We start from the raw sequence: 16,409 nt of genomic DNA, 5'->3' as shown, positions 1-16,409 counted from the left end.
CAGCTGTCTCTGTGGATTCCAGGCGCGTGTTGATGTACTGCACTGCTTTTGATGGACAGTAGGGGGCACTGCTTTCGATGGACAGCAGGAGAGAAGGTTTCCTGCTTATTCAGGTTTCAGGTGGTTTCCTTGAAGCCATAAGGTGATCCTGTTTTCTGCTGGATGTAACAGGAAGGCAAGGCTATCCCCAGCCTCTAGAGGCATCCATAATTTTTGACTCGCAACCCCTTTCCTCTTTCCTCAAAGCCATGGACGCCATAGCTTTCTAGCCCACTTCTCTGAGCCCATGTAGCTGGACTGAGTCCACCTAGATAATCCACGACCGTGGTACATCTATTTCAGGCATCCTGCCCTTCATCACATCTGCAAAGTGATTTTTGCCATGTGAGGTCGGACCAGCAGGTCCCCGGGAGGATAAATGTGTCTTTCGAGGCCAGTCCTGTGGCTCAGAGCCTTCATTTTCTCTTATGTCATCTTTCTGTTACTGAGTCAACAAATAGACTCTGTATTTAGGTTACAGGAAAACTTGTGGGAGTGTGAAAAACCATAGAGAATTTCTGATGGGTGCTGTTTGTTTTAATATAGATTGGTTAAGAATAGTTACATGTCATCTTATGTTGGGGAAGAACTTGGATTTGGGAATGAGTTTTGAAAGCAAAGTAAGATCAATGGCCTTCTAGCTGGGAGGAAAGAAAGTAAAGGTTAAGGGATGGGGAAGGGTGGGTCAGAGGGTAAAGGTTAAGGGGTGGGGATTGGTGGGCCAAAGGGTAAAGGTTAAGGGGTGGGGAATGGGTGAGTCAGTAGGTAAAGGTTAGGGGGTGGGGATGGGTGGGGTCAGGGTAAAGGTTAGGGGATACAGATGGGGAGTCATAGGGTAAAGGTTAAGGGTCAAGTTCTTCCACTTCTTTGCTTTCATCATTGGCTTCTTCCCCCTGCACATCAGAACCATCCTCCAAGCTTCAGGGCCAGCCACATCATCTAGGCAGCCGCCTTTAATCTTCTCCATTAGACACCCAGAGTGCTTTGCTCCTGGCTACATCTTGTCTTAGTTAATTGCTTCATTGCATCTCTTCCCAATTAAATTCTAAGTTGAGGAGCGAGACATTCCTTGCCACCCCACCCCATATTATTTACCCATAAATAGTGGCCTCACCGAATGAGCTCAAGGTTGATTCAGAAGCAAGTTAGAATGGAGTCAAGCATGGGGGTACCCATGCCAGCACGCACAGTTTCCAGGGACAATATTTGTTCAGTAAATATTTGCTGAAGAGTACGAGGAGTGTGGCTCTTCTGAACGCACAGGGCCGTGCCAGGAAGACTAGCAGCTGTTCTACAGAGCAGGGCTGTGGAGCTGCAGGAAGCCAGGTGGATGCACCGTGCTGGTCTGATAAGGTACAGAGAAACACTTGTGGAGCTGTGGAAGCAGGGCCCTGGGAAGATGGTTAACACAGGATAGGTCTGTGTAGAAGATTTAGAAGATAGTGGTATCATGGCCGACGATAGTAGCAATGACTGGAGAGAGGAGGCTGCTAAGTGCAGGGGCATCTTGAGATAAGACTTACGTGTTTGGATTAAGGAAGACTGAAGTGTTATCTCACACCACGAGAAAGGATTTAAAAGCTTCGTGTTTAAGGAGAAGGTGGTGCAAGTGACTGAAGGAGTCCGGGTGCAGCCGGGAGAGCCGTACCTGAGGCTGAAATTACAGAAGTGCGCATAGCAGTTGGGCTTGTGAGCTGTAAGGATGAAGGACATCTGTTCGGGGACGGATACAGCCCAGGGAGGCTCCAGAAAAAGGAGCGTGGAATGGAAGCTCTGCTGGTCAGTGGCTGTGATTCCAGTCAGTCACGAAGATTTATGATCAATCGCAGAGCTGTGAGAAGCAAAATCTTTCTAGATCTTTCCATGCGATCATGTCTTCCTGGGATCGTTGATCATGGAGAATTGTGCTGTCCAGAAACAGTGGCTTCAGAGTCGGCCAGTATCTCCATCCTCGTCTGTTCTCATTGATCTTTTTCTCATGAGAGTGGGAGCTAGTCGCCTTTGGTGGTGCATTCGGTTCCTCGGGACACATGTGCTGTAGAGGAAGTGGGTTCATACGATGCAATACCTGGTGGCTGAATTTCTGAAAATGACAGTTGTTGGTGGCCTGGGCCAAAAGTGCTGGATCCTAATTAGAACAGACTTTCCTCTCCTGGAACTGGTTCTGTGGCTTTAAGAACTCCCATTCCTGCAGGGTAATGGCTTGCTGTGCAAGCAAGGATGTCCACTGGCCCGTGACAGCCAGGTGAGATGTTTCAAGCAAGCCACGGCCTGTTCCATCTGCTGGAGTTGCAGTTTGCCCGGAGCTTGATTTTTCCCTAAACTTTGGGAGTGGGCTTAAGTAGGGTTATAAATCACATCTTGACTTTTACTGGAGTGGAATGGATGTCTGGAAGCCAGGTGTGGTGATTCAGTCTGAAATCCCAGCAGTCAGACTGAGGTAGGGGGATGGTGACTTCCAGACCAGCATGAGCTATTTACAGAGACTCCCATCTTAAGGAAAATAAAAACAACAAAAGGATGCATGTATTTGGGTTTTACCCGACTCATAAAATGCAAGCAAAGGAACATAAATACATTGGTTTATACAGATGAATTTATTATCTAAAATAATAATATGTTGTAAGAATTTATCTACCTTAGATCTCTATTTTTTTTTTTAACTTTCCTTCATTCATTTGTCCATCCACAGTTCACTGAGCATACTCCGTGTGCAGAGAGCACTAGGCTTGGGTAGATGTGGGCAGTTAGGTGTGAAAACTCAGACCCAGGCCTGAGGTTTCCAGTCCAGCTGCTGGTTAGAGATCTTCGCATGATTGAGATAAGAGAGGGAGAAAGCAAACGGGTTTTATATGCAAGAAAGGAAGAATCACATTCTCAAAACGCGCCATTGACAGGGTAGAAAGAAACTAAGCCTTCTAGAAGTTGGTCTGGGCTCTGAGGAGTAGGATCAGAAGGCTCGGTGCCTTCACTTGACTATTTACGAAGCTTGTAAATAGTAAGCATACAGAAGTAAGGCAGTGGCGTGCAAGAGAAAGTCTGAATTGTGGACAGGGTCTACTGGTCAGGAAATGCCACGGCAGGGAAGTTGAGTCTTTAGGTAGTCGGCTAGGATAGAAAGGTCACGCAGGCTGAAGGGACAGCCTGAGCCAAGGGAGGAATCACAATCACAGCACTAGTGCAGTGAAAGTTGCAAGTCGTGCAGTTTGGTTGGTGAGGTCTGGGGAAACATCAGGCTGACAAAGGCCAGACTTGAAGGTACAGCCCACGTGCACATTGTGTCAGGAAATGACATCGTTGGTGCCTTCTCGAAAGGAGGTGAGGGGTGGACGTGTGGAGGAGTTGTGTGGAGGAGTTGTATTGAGGTTCCATATTTGACAAGGATACCAATTAGAAAACTGGCCTTTGTTGACTGAGAGAACATAGCATGTCCAGTGGAGGGGAAGAACACAAAGGTTGGTTCTTGGTGACTCAATGTGGGGTAGGATGTCATAAGCCCAGTGGAGAACACAGTGGGGAGGGAGACCTCTTTGGATCCATTGTTCTGAGGAAAGTCTGGGACAGCTGAGTCAAAGATGTCCGTCCGTCAGAGGCCTAAAGAGTGGTTGTTAGCACTGGCTGTTCTAGAGGAACTGGGTTCAAGTTTCAGCATCCACATGGCAGTTCACAACTATCTAAACTGCCGTCTCAGGAATCCAATGCTCTCTGCTACTGGGAATTCCAGTACTGGGAATACATGTGGTGTAAACATATATGTAGGCAAAACAGCCATATGCGTAAGATAAAATGAAGGAACAACAACAACAAAAAGCAGACTGTTTAAGATTCCAAATGAAACAATTTTGTAATGTCTACAGCAGAAAATGTTGATGTGGGTGTAGACAGAGCCTAGGGCAAGAGAGAGGAAAGTGAAAGTCCAGGCCAGAGAACATTCGGGATCATGGGTTTAGACAAATCTGGGATTCGTGTACAGGTATTATTTTCTCCCGCATACCTTATTGTTTGAATGAAATATGAAAATCTCGGTTCATGATAAGCCTGGTAGTAAACACAGAAGGACTTGTAGTGGTTCCATCTGTGCCTACCGTAAGCCCTGATGAGTGTTTGTCTCCTCCTCAGCTGCTCCGAGGACTCCGGCCAGTGCTCCTGCCTGCCCCACATGATTGGGCGGCAGTGTAACGAGGTGGAGTCAGGTTACTACTTCACAACCCTGGACCACTACATCTATGAAGCCGAGGAAGCCAATCTGGGGCCTGTAAGTAGGGGAGCTTCTGGCAGCTTGTTGGAGCAGCACTTTGTGGGGGCTGTTACGGGATGCACATGCTGTCATAAAGTATTAAGTGACAATGTCACTTAATTATTTTTTTTAGATCTTGTCAGCATAAAGTAAGGGTGGGTCATGCTGTGGTATTTCAATGTAAGTCGATCCGGAATTCACAAGTAGACGTTGGAGAGTTCTCTAATAAGGCTTTTGGTTGGTGCGTCTTCAAGGATAAGAATTTCCCATTCTCTCTATTTGTGCTCCAGAGTTACTGTAGCTCTGACATCTCATAGGCTCAGACATTCTTACCATCCCAAACTTTTCTGATGTTAATGTATGTCTGGCCCTGAAGCTTACCTGGCTGGCATTGAGTCTTTCCCCACATGACTTGTTGACTGTATCATCTTCACAGCGTGGCCTCTGACTTGTAATAAGGAAGAAAGAAACTGCCAGAACTCTTAAAGTCCTAGGCTGCCATCCTCTGATACTCTTTAGTCACAAGTCCCTAGACTTGTTCACAGGGAGTGTTAACAGTGGATATGGCTCTTGGTGAGCAAAACCCATAGACACTAAGGACTCGGTGGTGGCCATTTTGGAGATGACCAGACACCAGTTCTACGTAATAACTTCGAGCAGTCTACCTGGGTGGACTCATTATTAGGGAGAAACACCAGCATATCACACTCCTTTTGTATACTTGGCAAGAGGGAGGAGGAGAGAGAAGGGGCTGCCCAGGATACTGGACTAGATGCTACAGTACCTCACCACTTCCGGACATGCTTCGGAAGCCATTGAGTTCTTTCCTCTGTTTATCTACTGGCATGTCATGGAAGGTACATTCCAGACTTTGGACTTCCATCTCCAATGTTCCAAGCTGACTCCAGTGACAAAAGCAAAAGCAAGCCAATTACCTATGAATAAAGACAACTTAGTATCTTCAGGGAATTTGTAATTAGGAGACAGAAAGTAGGCATGGTTTTGAATCTTTGGACTTCTTTGGCTGTGAGGTGTAGATGAATTCCATTTCATACAAAGAATAAGTAACTAGTGTCCTCTTGTCCCCAGGGAGTCGTTGTGGTGGAAAGGCAGTACATTCAGGACCGAATTCCTTCCTGGACAGGACCTGGCTTTGTCCGAGTGCCTGAGGGAGCCTATTTGGAGTTTTTCATTGACAACATACCGTATTCCATGGAATATGAAATCCTAATTCGCTATGAGCCACAGGTAAAGAAAGCCATCAGTATACATCAAAGCGGGGGGGTGGAAGCTTAGGGGATTGTTACTAAAAAAACATTATTCCTGATAGCTCCTAGAACATTCTGTGAAGATGAGTTTGTATTGAAATAAATACCAGCTGCTGTTTTTCTTCCTCCGTGTACCTTTTTGAATCCATCTTCTCATTCAGCAATCTCCTGTTAGGCCCTTAACCTCACCGAGTTAAAGAGGTATGAGGGTGTGTCAAAAGCTTTCCTCCCCCTGAGGCCTGGCTGCCTAATGACTGGTCCATCTAGTGTAGTAAAAGGCCAGAGGTGACATTATAACAGAGAAAAGTGGCACTGGAAGATGGGAGAGTCATGCACAGGGCACTGAGCCAGGGCTTCTAGAATATTTCCCAAATCTAGGGCAGGAGTGGGAATTCCCAGATCTAGGCCTATTATCATGAGTGGGACTTTTTGTTAACTGGTTTTTGTTTTGTTTTGTGTTTTTCTTTAGCGATAGGGTCTTGTTTTGTAGCTGAGGCTAACCTTGAACTCACATCCTGCCTCAGCCTCTTGAGTGCTGGGATTAAAGATGTGTACGAAGCACACAACACCTAAGTAGAGCTTTGATCAACTGATCAAAAGGGAAGAAAGGAGAAGATTTGAAGAGGGGTTAGCTGAGAATCACTCTTAAATGCTAGATAAAGGATATGGTCAGAGATGCTCTTGGAGAAAGGACCAGGATCAGAAAAGGCTTCTGACTGTGTATCGAGCAGGAGGTTGTCCTTGCATGAGCTTCTTTGGGAGGAAGCAGGTGTTGGGGCTGGAGCTGGTAGTAACAGAGAAAGCGTTAGGGAGGGAAAGCAAACTGTCTGGTTTCTAGTGAAACTTAGTCACTGTGGAGAGGCCTTCCTAGCTGGACTGGCTACAGTGGGCTAACACAGGTGCTCCTTTTGATTCTTTGTTTCCTGCTCTAGCTGCCGGACCACTGGGAGAAAGCTGTCATCACTGTACAACGGCCGGGGAAGATTCTAACCAGCAGCCGATGTGGTAACACTGTTCCTGATGATGACAACCAGGTGGTGTCCTTGTCACCAGGCTCAAGGTCAGTGTGGCAGTCAGTGGGGTCTTAGAGACTGAGTCACTGGCTACAGAAGGCCATCTGTTGGATGATCACCATAAGCTCATGTTTTTCTTCCTGTTCTTATTATTGGAAGCTTAAATGCTGCTTTTTTTTTTTTTCTTACGTTTCTCTCTTGTCTGGGGGCAGATATGTTGTCCTCCCTCGCCCGGTGTGCTTTGAAAAGGGAATGAACTATACGGTGAGGTTGGAGCTGCCCCAGTATACGGCGTCAGGCAGTGATGTGGAGAGCCCATACACCCTCATCGACTCAGTGAGTACCAGGCTCCCGTCCAAATCAGAGAGCATAAAATCCTACCAGTCCTCACCCGGGAAAACTCTTCTCCCCAAAACCCTATAAAAGCTTGTCTCCTGTCCAGTTACCTGCTGCTTCTCCCCATAGCAGAGCCAGCCACCTTGCGGTTTCTGCAGTAAATCTCTTGAGTGAGGTCCGCTCTGTAGTATGACTGTGGCTTCCAGCTGCCAGGATATCTTTTCCTTTAGAACTGTAATACCTCTATCAGAGAAACCTTTCTTTCCGAGCTGTGAAAAGCCTCCCCTGGGTAGCCTTTCCCTCTCAGAGCTATAACACCTACAATCGGGTTCTACCTTTCTGGGAAGGTTGTGTTCAAACCACTTCCCCACACAAATCTGAATTGCTTCAACAATAGTTGTTTCAAGTCCCACCAAGCAGTGTGAAATCTGTCTCAACATTTTCTGGCTAGGATATTTATGACTGGGAAGGGTTCTTCCTTAAGTCATGAGTGTCATTAGCTTCTCTTCCCAATGCAGAAGTCTGTATCGGTTCGGCATGATGATTTGCAGTGGTTGATAATGTGGGCACATCCATGAGGTCATTGTGTAATTCTTGTTCACTTGTAGCTTGTTCTCATGCCCTATTGTAAATCACTGGACATCTTCACCGTTGGAGGCTCAGGAGATGGGGAGGTCACCAATAGCGCCTGGGAAACCTTCCAGCGCTACAGGTGTCTGGAGAACAGCCGGAGTGTGGTAAAAACGCCCATGACAGATGTCTGCAGAAACATTATCTTCAGCATTTCTGCCTTGATTCACCAGACGGGCCTTGGTAGGTGTTGCTTGAGCAACTGCAGAGGCTACAGTTAGAGTATATAGCCACAGATCCAGTGTTTCGGCACTAGGAGGTACAATGGGGTACACACCTTTACCTCCCTGGGAGACAGCATGAGGGATGTAGTATCTTATCCTGAGTTTGTCTTTATTATTATAAACACTTTAGTTGGCCTAGGGTGGGAGTTGAGCACTTTGAATCCCAGTATCCAAGAGGCAGAGGCAGGCAGATATCTGTGAGTTTGAGGCTAGCCTGGTCTACATAACAAGTTCTATCCAGGATTCTATAGCGGAAGTTTGTTTTGAAAAATAAAGTACATGGAATCTGCATTAAAGAAATTTACAAAGGGGGTAAAGTGATGTGGTTTAGAATACACACTGCTCTTGCAGAGGTCCCAAGTTCAGTTCCCAGCACCCACACCATGTAGCGCACAGTTACCAGTAACTCCATTTCCCAGGGATCCAACAGCCCTGTCTCTGTGGGCCCCTGAAGTTATGGTGTTCTTAGTCATACAAACATACATATAACTAAAAGTAATAAAAAAAAAAAACACTTAAATGTACACATGAGAGGTGTTGTGTTTTATAAATTGTGTTTTATATAAAGGTAAGAAGGAAGGAATATGTGTTTGGTGTAGGTGCAGTAGGGTGTGGGGAAGGGGGTGCTTCTGCAGGTCCATGCTGAGGAATCCCTTCCCCCTGAGGGACCATCTAGGCAGGGTATAGTGTAGAATAGAGTTTATTCAGGCCATGGGGAGGAGAGGGAGAGGAGAGGAAAAGAGAGGGGGGAGGGGAATGGAGAGAGAGGGAGCAGGAGTAAGAGGACAGAGTGAGAACAAGAAAGAGAGGAGGGGGCTAGCAGCCCCTTTTTTAGTGAGTCAGGCACACCTGGCTGTTGCAAGGTAACTGTGGGGCAGAGCCTAGACTAAATGCCAACAAGAAGTACAATAAGGATGTAGTCTGTAGCCTATGGACAACGAGGACTGAGAGTCAGGGAGGCACCAGCTAACAGAAAGTTAATTGTTTTTCTCTAGGAAAGATCAGACCAGCTTCAAAGGTCACAGGGGTTTAATGTCATCAGAGAGTTGAGCTCTGGAGCTAAGGAGAGAAAACCATAATGACTTCCTGCCTAGAAAACCTCTTTGATCTGCCAGGGCAGCTGGCTTGTTCCCTCCCAGTCAGCACAGGGGTGATATGTTTTTACACTGTAGTTTTCAGAGTAGGAAAGGAATCTGGGAGTACTGAGAGAGACAGGGCCAGTTGCAAAGAGGTGCGATGTCCTGCTCCTGCCCTCAGCCTAACTGCTGTCTTCCCTGCAGCCTGTGAATGTGATCCTCAGGGTTCTCTGAGTTCTGTGTGTGACCCCAATGGAGGCCAGTGCCAGTGCCGCCCTAATGTGGTTGGAAGAACCTGCAACAGGTGTGCCCCAGGCACCTTCGGCTTTGGTCCCAACGGATGCAAACGTAGGTGTTATCAGAGACTTTGTAATGAGTTCCGGTGATGGTCCTGGGGGATTCCCTGACTTTCAAAGGCAGAACTCTGCTCTGAACCGGATGGCATGAGCCCTTGGGCACTGTGTATAGGGGCTGGGCACGAGTGAAGGCACATCCGTCTAGCTAATTAGTTTTTGTTTGCTTTGTCTGCAGCTTGTGACTGCCATCTACAAGGGTCTGTCAGTGCCTTCTGTGATGCTGTCACTGGCCAGTGCCACTGTTTCCAGGGCATATATGCTCGGCAGTGTGACCGATGTCTCCCTGGGTATTGGGGCTTTCCCAGCTGCCAGCCCTGCCAGTGTAATGGTCATGCAGAAGACTGTGACACAGTGACAGGGGAGTGTCTGAGCTGTCAGGACTATACCACAGGCCACAACTGCGAAAGGTATGTGGGCACCACCTCGTGAAAGTGAAGTTAATAGAATAGGCATGGTGACTTGTGGGACAGAGGCAAGAGGATTAGGAGTTTGAGGCTATCCTGGGCTACATAATAAGGTCTTGTCTCAGAAAGAAAAAAAAAAAAGAATGACATCATCTTTGGCTAAGTAAACATTATCCTGGACAAACCACAGAATTAATCTCCTGCAGGCTCTAAACAGCTCTTTCATTTTTGACTACCCTAGCATTTTCTAAAAGCTTACTCATTTATCCAGTACATGTGTGGCTTACACCTGGTTTGTGCCAAGCACTGCTTTGGTGCTGGAGACATGGCAAAGCACAGCCAACTGAATTGGGAGTTGCTCTGCAATCCAGCCTTGGGCCAAGGAAACCCCCACTCTGGTACTTTCTGGCTCAGATGAGAGTTAAGAAATCTTCTTGAATAGTTTGGGTCAAAGCAGAAACCTTATCCAAGTTGGACTAGTGACTTTAAATGGCTTTGTTCTTGAAAACATTGTATTCACCCAGTTTCCTGGAGACTTAAAATGTGCAAAGTAAAGCTGTTCTCGGCGGCAAATGTTAATTTAATAATTACCATGGATACACAACACCACCCTAGGTAGATTTTAAGACAAAGGACATGGGGTGTGCCTTCAGTGATGTGAGCAGTTTTTCTCAGTCCATTTGTAAAGTGCCTGTGTATGCTGCCTCAGGCTGTTCATTACCATCTGAGACCTGCTTTATGTGGTAAGAGTCATTACCTGCCTAACATAAAAATATATAAATAAACAAATGAATAAATAGATACCCCCCCTCCCAAAACAAAATGTGACACAATTGAAAGCTACTGATACCCCTCTTCCTGTCCAGGTTTGGAACTCAGGAAGTCGCATCTGTAGATAGCGTCCCTATCAGTTTCGTTGGGCAAAAGCTAGACAGCAGGATGACTTAACCCTGTGGCCACAAGCTTGCTATTATAGTGTATCTCCTCTACTGCCTCCATTTCTCATATTCATACACAGGCTAAGACAGATAAGCCATGTAAACAGAACTGATTTCCTTAAGGCAACGAGAATGTAAAGTCAGATGTCCAGGGCAGGTAGGCAGATGTAGGCAGGCCATGGGGCAGTGAGGCCCACATGGAAAACTGTTTCTCTGAGGAACAGTTAGTAAAGGAGAACATCACACTAATTCAGGGGTATCCCCCTAAATAAATGGTCTTGCAAGTGTTTCCCACATCTGCCAGCATCAGCATCACCAGGAACCTTGCTAATCCAAGTAGTTACTATAGTAACCTATAGAAACAAGTCCTTGGTGGAATTCTAACTAAAACTTAAGAATGGCTGTTGTTCATGAAGCATCATGTCCTCATGCAGAATACAGTTTCTGAGCCTTTTCTTATGACTGGATCATGGCGCATTGTCTCCTACACCCACTGCAGGTGCCTGGCTGGTTACTATGGTGATCCCGTCATTGGGTCAGGAGACCACTGTCGCCCTTGCCCATGTCCTGATGGTCCTGACAGTGGACGCCAGTTTGCCAGGAGCTGTTACCAAGACCCTGTTACTCTCCAGCTCGTGTGTGTTTGCGATCCTGGGTACATTGGTAAGGCATGCACTGAAGAAGCAAAGAGTCAGGAGAAGCTGTGTCTTTGAGTTCATTGTTAGGGAGGAAAAGCTGAAAAGCAAACCAGTTAAGTTCACCTTTATAGTCCTTCATTAAAACTCAAGGGACTCAGGCCGATCCTGCCCTTTCCCTGGTAGCATGGCAGGGCAGGGTCGGTCCTTGGATATGGAAGATAATGGAATTAAAGCAAGAGGATCACCAGCATTTGAACACACGACTATCTGAGGAATAATTTCTCACTTTTAAATACAAGTAAAACTAATTTCCTTGTTAAATTTTTCTTCCTATAACCTGACCTCTAGCAAGTGTCTGGAAGCTATGAGGTGGCCCTGGGTTGGCTAAAGGAAAGATTATGTGGAGAATAGCCAAAGAACAGGATGGGTCGTAGTCAATTTTCTGCTAACATTCAGTGAAAGTCAGCCGTGTGTGTGTGTGTGTGTGTGTGTGTGTGTGTGTGTGTGTGTGTGTGTAGGTGTTCCTTTATTCTAGCCACGAAGCTGATCACCTGCTAGGAAGCCTTAAAGCCTTATGCACAGCTCAATACTTTGTGCGTGTATGTGAGTTTAGGAAACCAGCTCATCTCCGAGGAGCTTAATTTCCTGGCCGTTCACAAAGGATCACTGATTCTCTCGTGTATTTCTAATGCTTGGGTTGGGATTTTAACATCCAACTACACTTACATGATCTCATCTCTGCTTAGCTCCTGGCCTACTCCACCCATTATGGCCAGAAGCTAAGGCTCTCCTGCCCATTGTGCCTCTAAGGCTGCTGTAGCGGTGTCAGGGAGCACAGAGTACTTTCCCCTCACAGCGAGATGCTGTTCCTCCCCATTGAGATCGCCGACAGGCACTGGACTTGGTAAATTACAGAGAGAAAGTAATGAATGATTGCTTGGTTGCCAGTGGACTGGCGAGCAGGCTTTTAGGCAGAGTGAATTGAACATTTTGCTTGGTTTTATTTTCCCACAGGCTCCAGATGTGATAGCTGTGCCTCTGGGTTTTTTGGCAATCCCTCAGACTTTGGGGGTTCCTGTCAGCCATGCCAGTGTCACCACAACATTGACACTACCGATCCAGAAGCCTGTGACAAGGAGACCGGACGATGCCTCAAGTGTCTGTACCACACAGAAGGGGACAGTTGCCAGCTCTGCCAGTATGGGTACTATGGTGATGCTCTCCGGCAAGACTGTAGAAGTAAGGCGCATATTCATTTAGCGCGCACACTACAGTGATTCAGCCCCCACCCCTCCTCCTTATCAGGATTTTGTCGTTGGAGTACTTTATTTATTTTACAGGGAGAAACCCTAGTCCATTGAGGCAAATTTTCACACTCAACAAATGAAAGATGAGACAGATCTTTTTTTTTTTTTTAAATCTCTAAATCCTCATTCTTCGAGCAAGACAAGTCTCAAGATGTGGCTTTGTGCCAGGGGAAATTGTGGCTGTCATCAAGATAAATACCAGGCAATAGAGTGCATGGTAATGTGTTCTTCCCACGAGCCTGCTGACTGGGTGGGTCCTAGAGATCTGAATTCCCACTGTGGGTGGCTTCACCTTTCTGATCTCATTGGTGGAATCCAGCCTCTCTCCTCAGGCAGAGACAGAAGTAACAGCGGTAAAAGCTTTCTTTCAGACCTTATTATCTCTGTCTTATCAGGAGATCAACCAGGCTTTCTGACTGCAAAGCCCACAGGCCTCTGTTTTTATTTATAAACGTGTGGAATGTTGGGGACTCGCAGGACTGGATTCCTTAACATCGTTTTAGCTGATAGGGTTTTCAGCTCCTGCTTCTGGCATAGGCTGTGGCCGATTCCTGCTAGGAGTTTAAAATCACTGGGTGTCTCAGTTCCCACTGGTGTGTTTTTATAATTTCCAGTCAAATTTTTAAGTTTTGAAATGACTCCCTTTTGAGCCTGTGTATCATGAAAACACACAAGTGAGCAAAGTCGGCCATAGCTTGTGTGAACATGTCACCTACCTGGAAATAGTCAGATTCGTAAAAGTGCATGAGAACCTCTAAAGGAGTGTAGTATTTTTTACTTTTATTTTTTTCTTGTATGTCAACATTGAGATTTGGAGAAGGAAAGGCCTAGCTGTTTAGATGGAGCTAACCTCTGTGTGCTGTGTATCTGTGAATATGACCAGACGTAAATTTGATCATGCCATTCTATTTCAGAGTGTGTCTGCAATTACCTGGGCACGGTGAAGGAGCATTGCAATGGCTCTGACTGCCACTGTGACAAAACCACTGGTCAGTGCTTGTGTCTTCCGAATGTCATCGGGCAGAACTGTGACCGGTGTGCACCCAACACCTGGCAGCTGGCTAGCGGGACTGGCTGCGAGCCATGCAATTGCAATGCTGCACATTCCTTTGGGCCATCCTGCAATGAGGTGAGGGGCTGTGACCGGGGCGATGCCTCTGAGAGGCTCAGGGACAGCTAGCCAGCCCATCAGATGACTCTGCCCCATTTGGAGGAAGGCCAGAGTGTAGACTGGCTATTAGTCCCTGCTTGTCCTTCTTGGCTGAGGCAATGCTATTGTGCACAGAGCCCTCAATTTAACCTATTCATAGCATTTCAGTATGGTGTCCAGTCGTGGATACCGACTCAAATGTCATTTCTTTCCCTTTTCAAATGGTTCTCATAGTTGCCCAGCTCGAAAGAAACTACATAGCCATTCTCAGGATTGCTGACCCAGGCTAAAAGTGACACTTGCCCAAAGTTAGATGAGCCAGGGGTGGCCTAGGATTGATGTCAATCTGTGAAACTAAAAGTGAGGATGCAGAGATCCTACTGTGCTACAGACTATTCCAAGCCAAGTAACAGACCAACTAGGAGGTGCTGGTGTGGCGCCCTGTCCCATCTATACCACAGGTGTCCAAGTTCCACGTCTGTCATGTAACTGGGTAGGGGCAAGTTACAACTGGCTTCTCCGAAGAGACCACCTGACAGGTCTGTATTTGGACTTCAGTTCACAGGGCAGTGCCAGTGCATGCCGGGCTTTGGAGGCCGAACCTGTGGCGAGTGCCAGGAGCTCTTCTGGGGAGACCCCGATGTGGAATGCCGAGGTGAGGCCAGGCATCATGTTGATGCTTTGGTGGGATGGGCGAGGATGGGAGCCTTAGGTCCACAAGGACTTTGAGTAAACTCTATAAAGTATAGTCAAAATGGCATCACAAGTTTGTGCTTTTTGGGGGTGGTGTCAGAACTTCTAATCTAGCCTTGTGGATAAATGTGTCTACTAAACAGAGGGTGTGCTCAATTCTTCAGCCCCACACCAAGGAGAGGCATTTGTTTTGGCACACAAACGGCCAGGGATATGTGCACATTCTGTAGTACACAGTCACTTTTTAAAGTGATTTTTAGCAAAGTGAAGTTGTATGAGCCATGCCGGCCAATTGATTTGTTTCTTTCTCTGGACGATGTACTGTGGGCGGCTTCCATGATCATACATGCATAGATACGGTTCCTCTAGTGAGATCAGGCAATTACAGAACTCAAGCAGACTCTGGCAACATGGTGCTGATACAGTGTTCACACCAGAGAGACTGGGAACGGCTGGGAACACAGAGCCTTGAGATGAGTGGTATGGTTGGAGTTTCAAGTCTTTCTTTTCGATGTGATGCAAACCCAGATTATCATGGAGGCTAAGAGAAACTTTTCCATATTTCTGCTGGGTGTCGTGGCCCAGCCTGTAAATGCTAACACTTAGGAGTCTGAAGCAGGAAAAGCAGAAGTTCTAGGCCAGGCTGGTCAACATAGCAAGAACCTATCTCAAAAAGCAAAAACAAACAAAAAGCCAGACCTACTAAATCCCATGAGTCATAAGGATTGCTTAATTTTTTTACTGTTACCGTTGCTTTAACCAGACAACTAATTTTATAAGCTGCTTAAACTGTCTCCCATCGATTTCCTCCCCTTTCTTCCCTATTTTAAAGCATATCTTTGGATAAATATTTCCTATGGTTTCTTATATGCTCCTTGGTATGTTTTTCTTGTAGGTCCTTTGTTGACCTCAAAATATAAGAATGACTTTTTCCTCTCTTGGATACAATAACAAGTGATAAGAGGTCTCTAATTTGTCGCTAGCTCATTCAGTATCTGACAGAAGCTGGAGCCTTAGCAGCAGGAGAGGGAAACGGTGTCAGGGACCTGAACAAATTGCTTCTGCTTAGAGATTGATAGGACCTGAATGTCGAGATTCTATGTCTCCTTGCTTCCTCCTAAAGCATACCGTCGTTCCAGCCTCTGTTTCAGACAGAGGCCAGGAAGTTCTATTTTCTAAAGTATTAAAGTATAGGGTAAAAGTCCTTGACCTACTTGTTCACATGGGCAGTTTGGTTATGAAATGAAGATTATTTCTTGAACATTAAGGTCTATGTTGTCTCCTCAGTCTCTGAGACTAGACAGGGAAGGAGGGGTTTTAGACATTTGTAGAAGGGAGAACTGAGCTTATCACCAGGATGGCTTGGTTGCTGCCAGTACTTGGTGTCCCGGAGCTGAAAATCATGTTCTAAAGAGTGTAGGCTCCCATTCAGGCAGGCCTTTAAACAGGAATTCGTTGGGCCCCAAATGCTGTTGAGATTCTGTGAAAAATATGCAGACTTTACAAAGCCCCCAAAGAAAAGACTGGAACTTGCAGGGTTGGGAAAGGGGACTCATTTCTAGCCCTGGGGCTATGTGTGTCCTGGGTGGCAACGGGGCCGAGGGCAGGGACAGCTACAGAGTAAGACATAGCTCAGGGTTCTGTTTGTACTGGAATGTTTGACCATGGGAGGACCCCAGAGGACAGCTAGGACAAGAAGTGCCATGGGAAGTTAAAGACCACACTCTTCTGGAACTGTGTAATGAATCACCAGATATATTTTCAATTGAAATGATTTGTTGGAGGGCACAAATATAGACTTTCTGCTGCCAAGAAACAGTATGCTTATAGAAACACTTAGGTCATAACCAAGTAATCTCCTTATGGCTTATGGAAAAGAAATGTGGTTATGTGAAAGACAAATGCTTGGAGCCTCCAGCATACAAACGGTTGAATGTTGCTATTGTCCAGGCAGCGTGGGGCTCTTGGCCTATTGGGCCAAGTCTGAACAAGCCCACCACTGTGCTGGGATGGAAAGTCTCATATACCCAGTGCTGAGCGAGCTGGTTCAGTCTACAGCCTGAAGCTTTGTTCTGTGCCCTGCAGGGGTTGGGGTCACAG

General features: G+C 46.4%; 1 protein-coding gene across 2 annotated transcripts in view; it reads left to right on the top strand.

Annotated features, from left to right (window-relative positions):
* The window catches only part of Lamb1 (laminin subunit beta 1), a 64,774-nt gene that overhangs the window by 28,843 nt on the left and 19,522 nt on the right, over positions 1-16,409 (top strand). For both annotated transcript variants that reach the window (XM_076942022.1, XM_034514135.2), the window contains 11 exons: positions 4,159-4,294; positions 5,366-5,524; positions 6,477-6,604; positions 6,770-6,893; positions 7,502-7,706; positions 9,028-9,171; positions 9,355-9,586; positions 11,021-11,184; positions 12,174-12,398; positions 13,381-13,595; positions 14,175-14,271. In XM_076942022.1, the coding sequence (XP_076798137.1) occupies positions 4,159-4,294; positions 5,366-5,524; positions 6,477-6,604; positions 6,770-6,893; positions 7,502-7,706; positions 9,028-9,171; positions 9,355-9,586; positions 11,021-11,184; positions 12,174-12,398; positions 13,381-13,595; positions 14,175-14,271 (1,829 nt within the window). The remainder of the gene's footprint in view (positions 1-4,158; positions 4,295-5,365; positions 5,525-6,476; positions 6,605-6,769; positions 6,894-7,501; positions 7,707-9,027; positions 9,172-9,354; positions 9,587-11,020; positions 11,185-12,173; positions 12,399-13,380; positions 13,596-14,174; positions 14,272-16,409) is intronic.

The sequence above is a fragment of the Arvicanthis niloticus genome, chromosome 11 (genome assembly GCF_011762505.2).
Source record: "Arvicanthis niloticus isolate mArvNil1 chromosome 11, mArvNil1.pat.X, whole genome shotgun sequence".
NCBI classification, from domain to species: domain Eukaryota; kingdom Metazoa; phylum Chordata; class Mammalia; order Rodentia; family Muridae; genus Arvicanthis; species Arvicanthis niloticus.
Note: the sequence above shows the minus strand (reverse complement) of the source record. Positions and strands in the feature narration are given on the sequence as shown.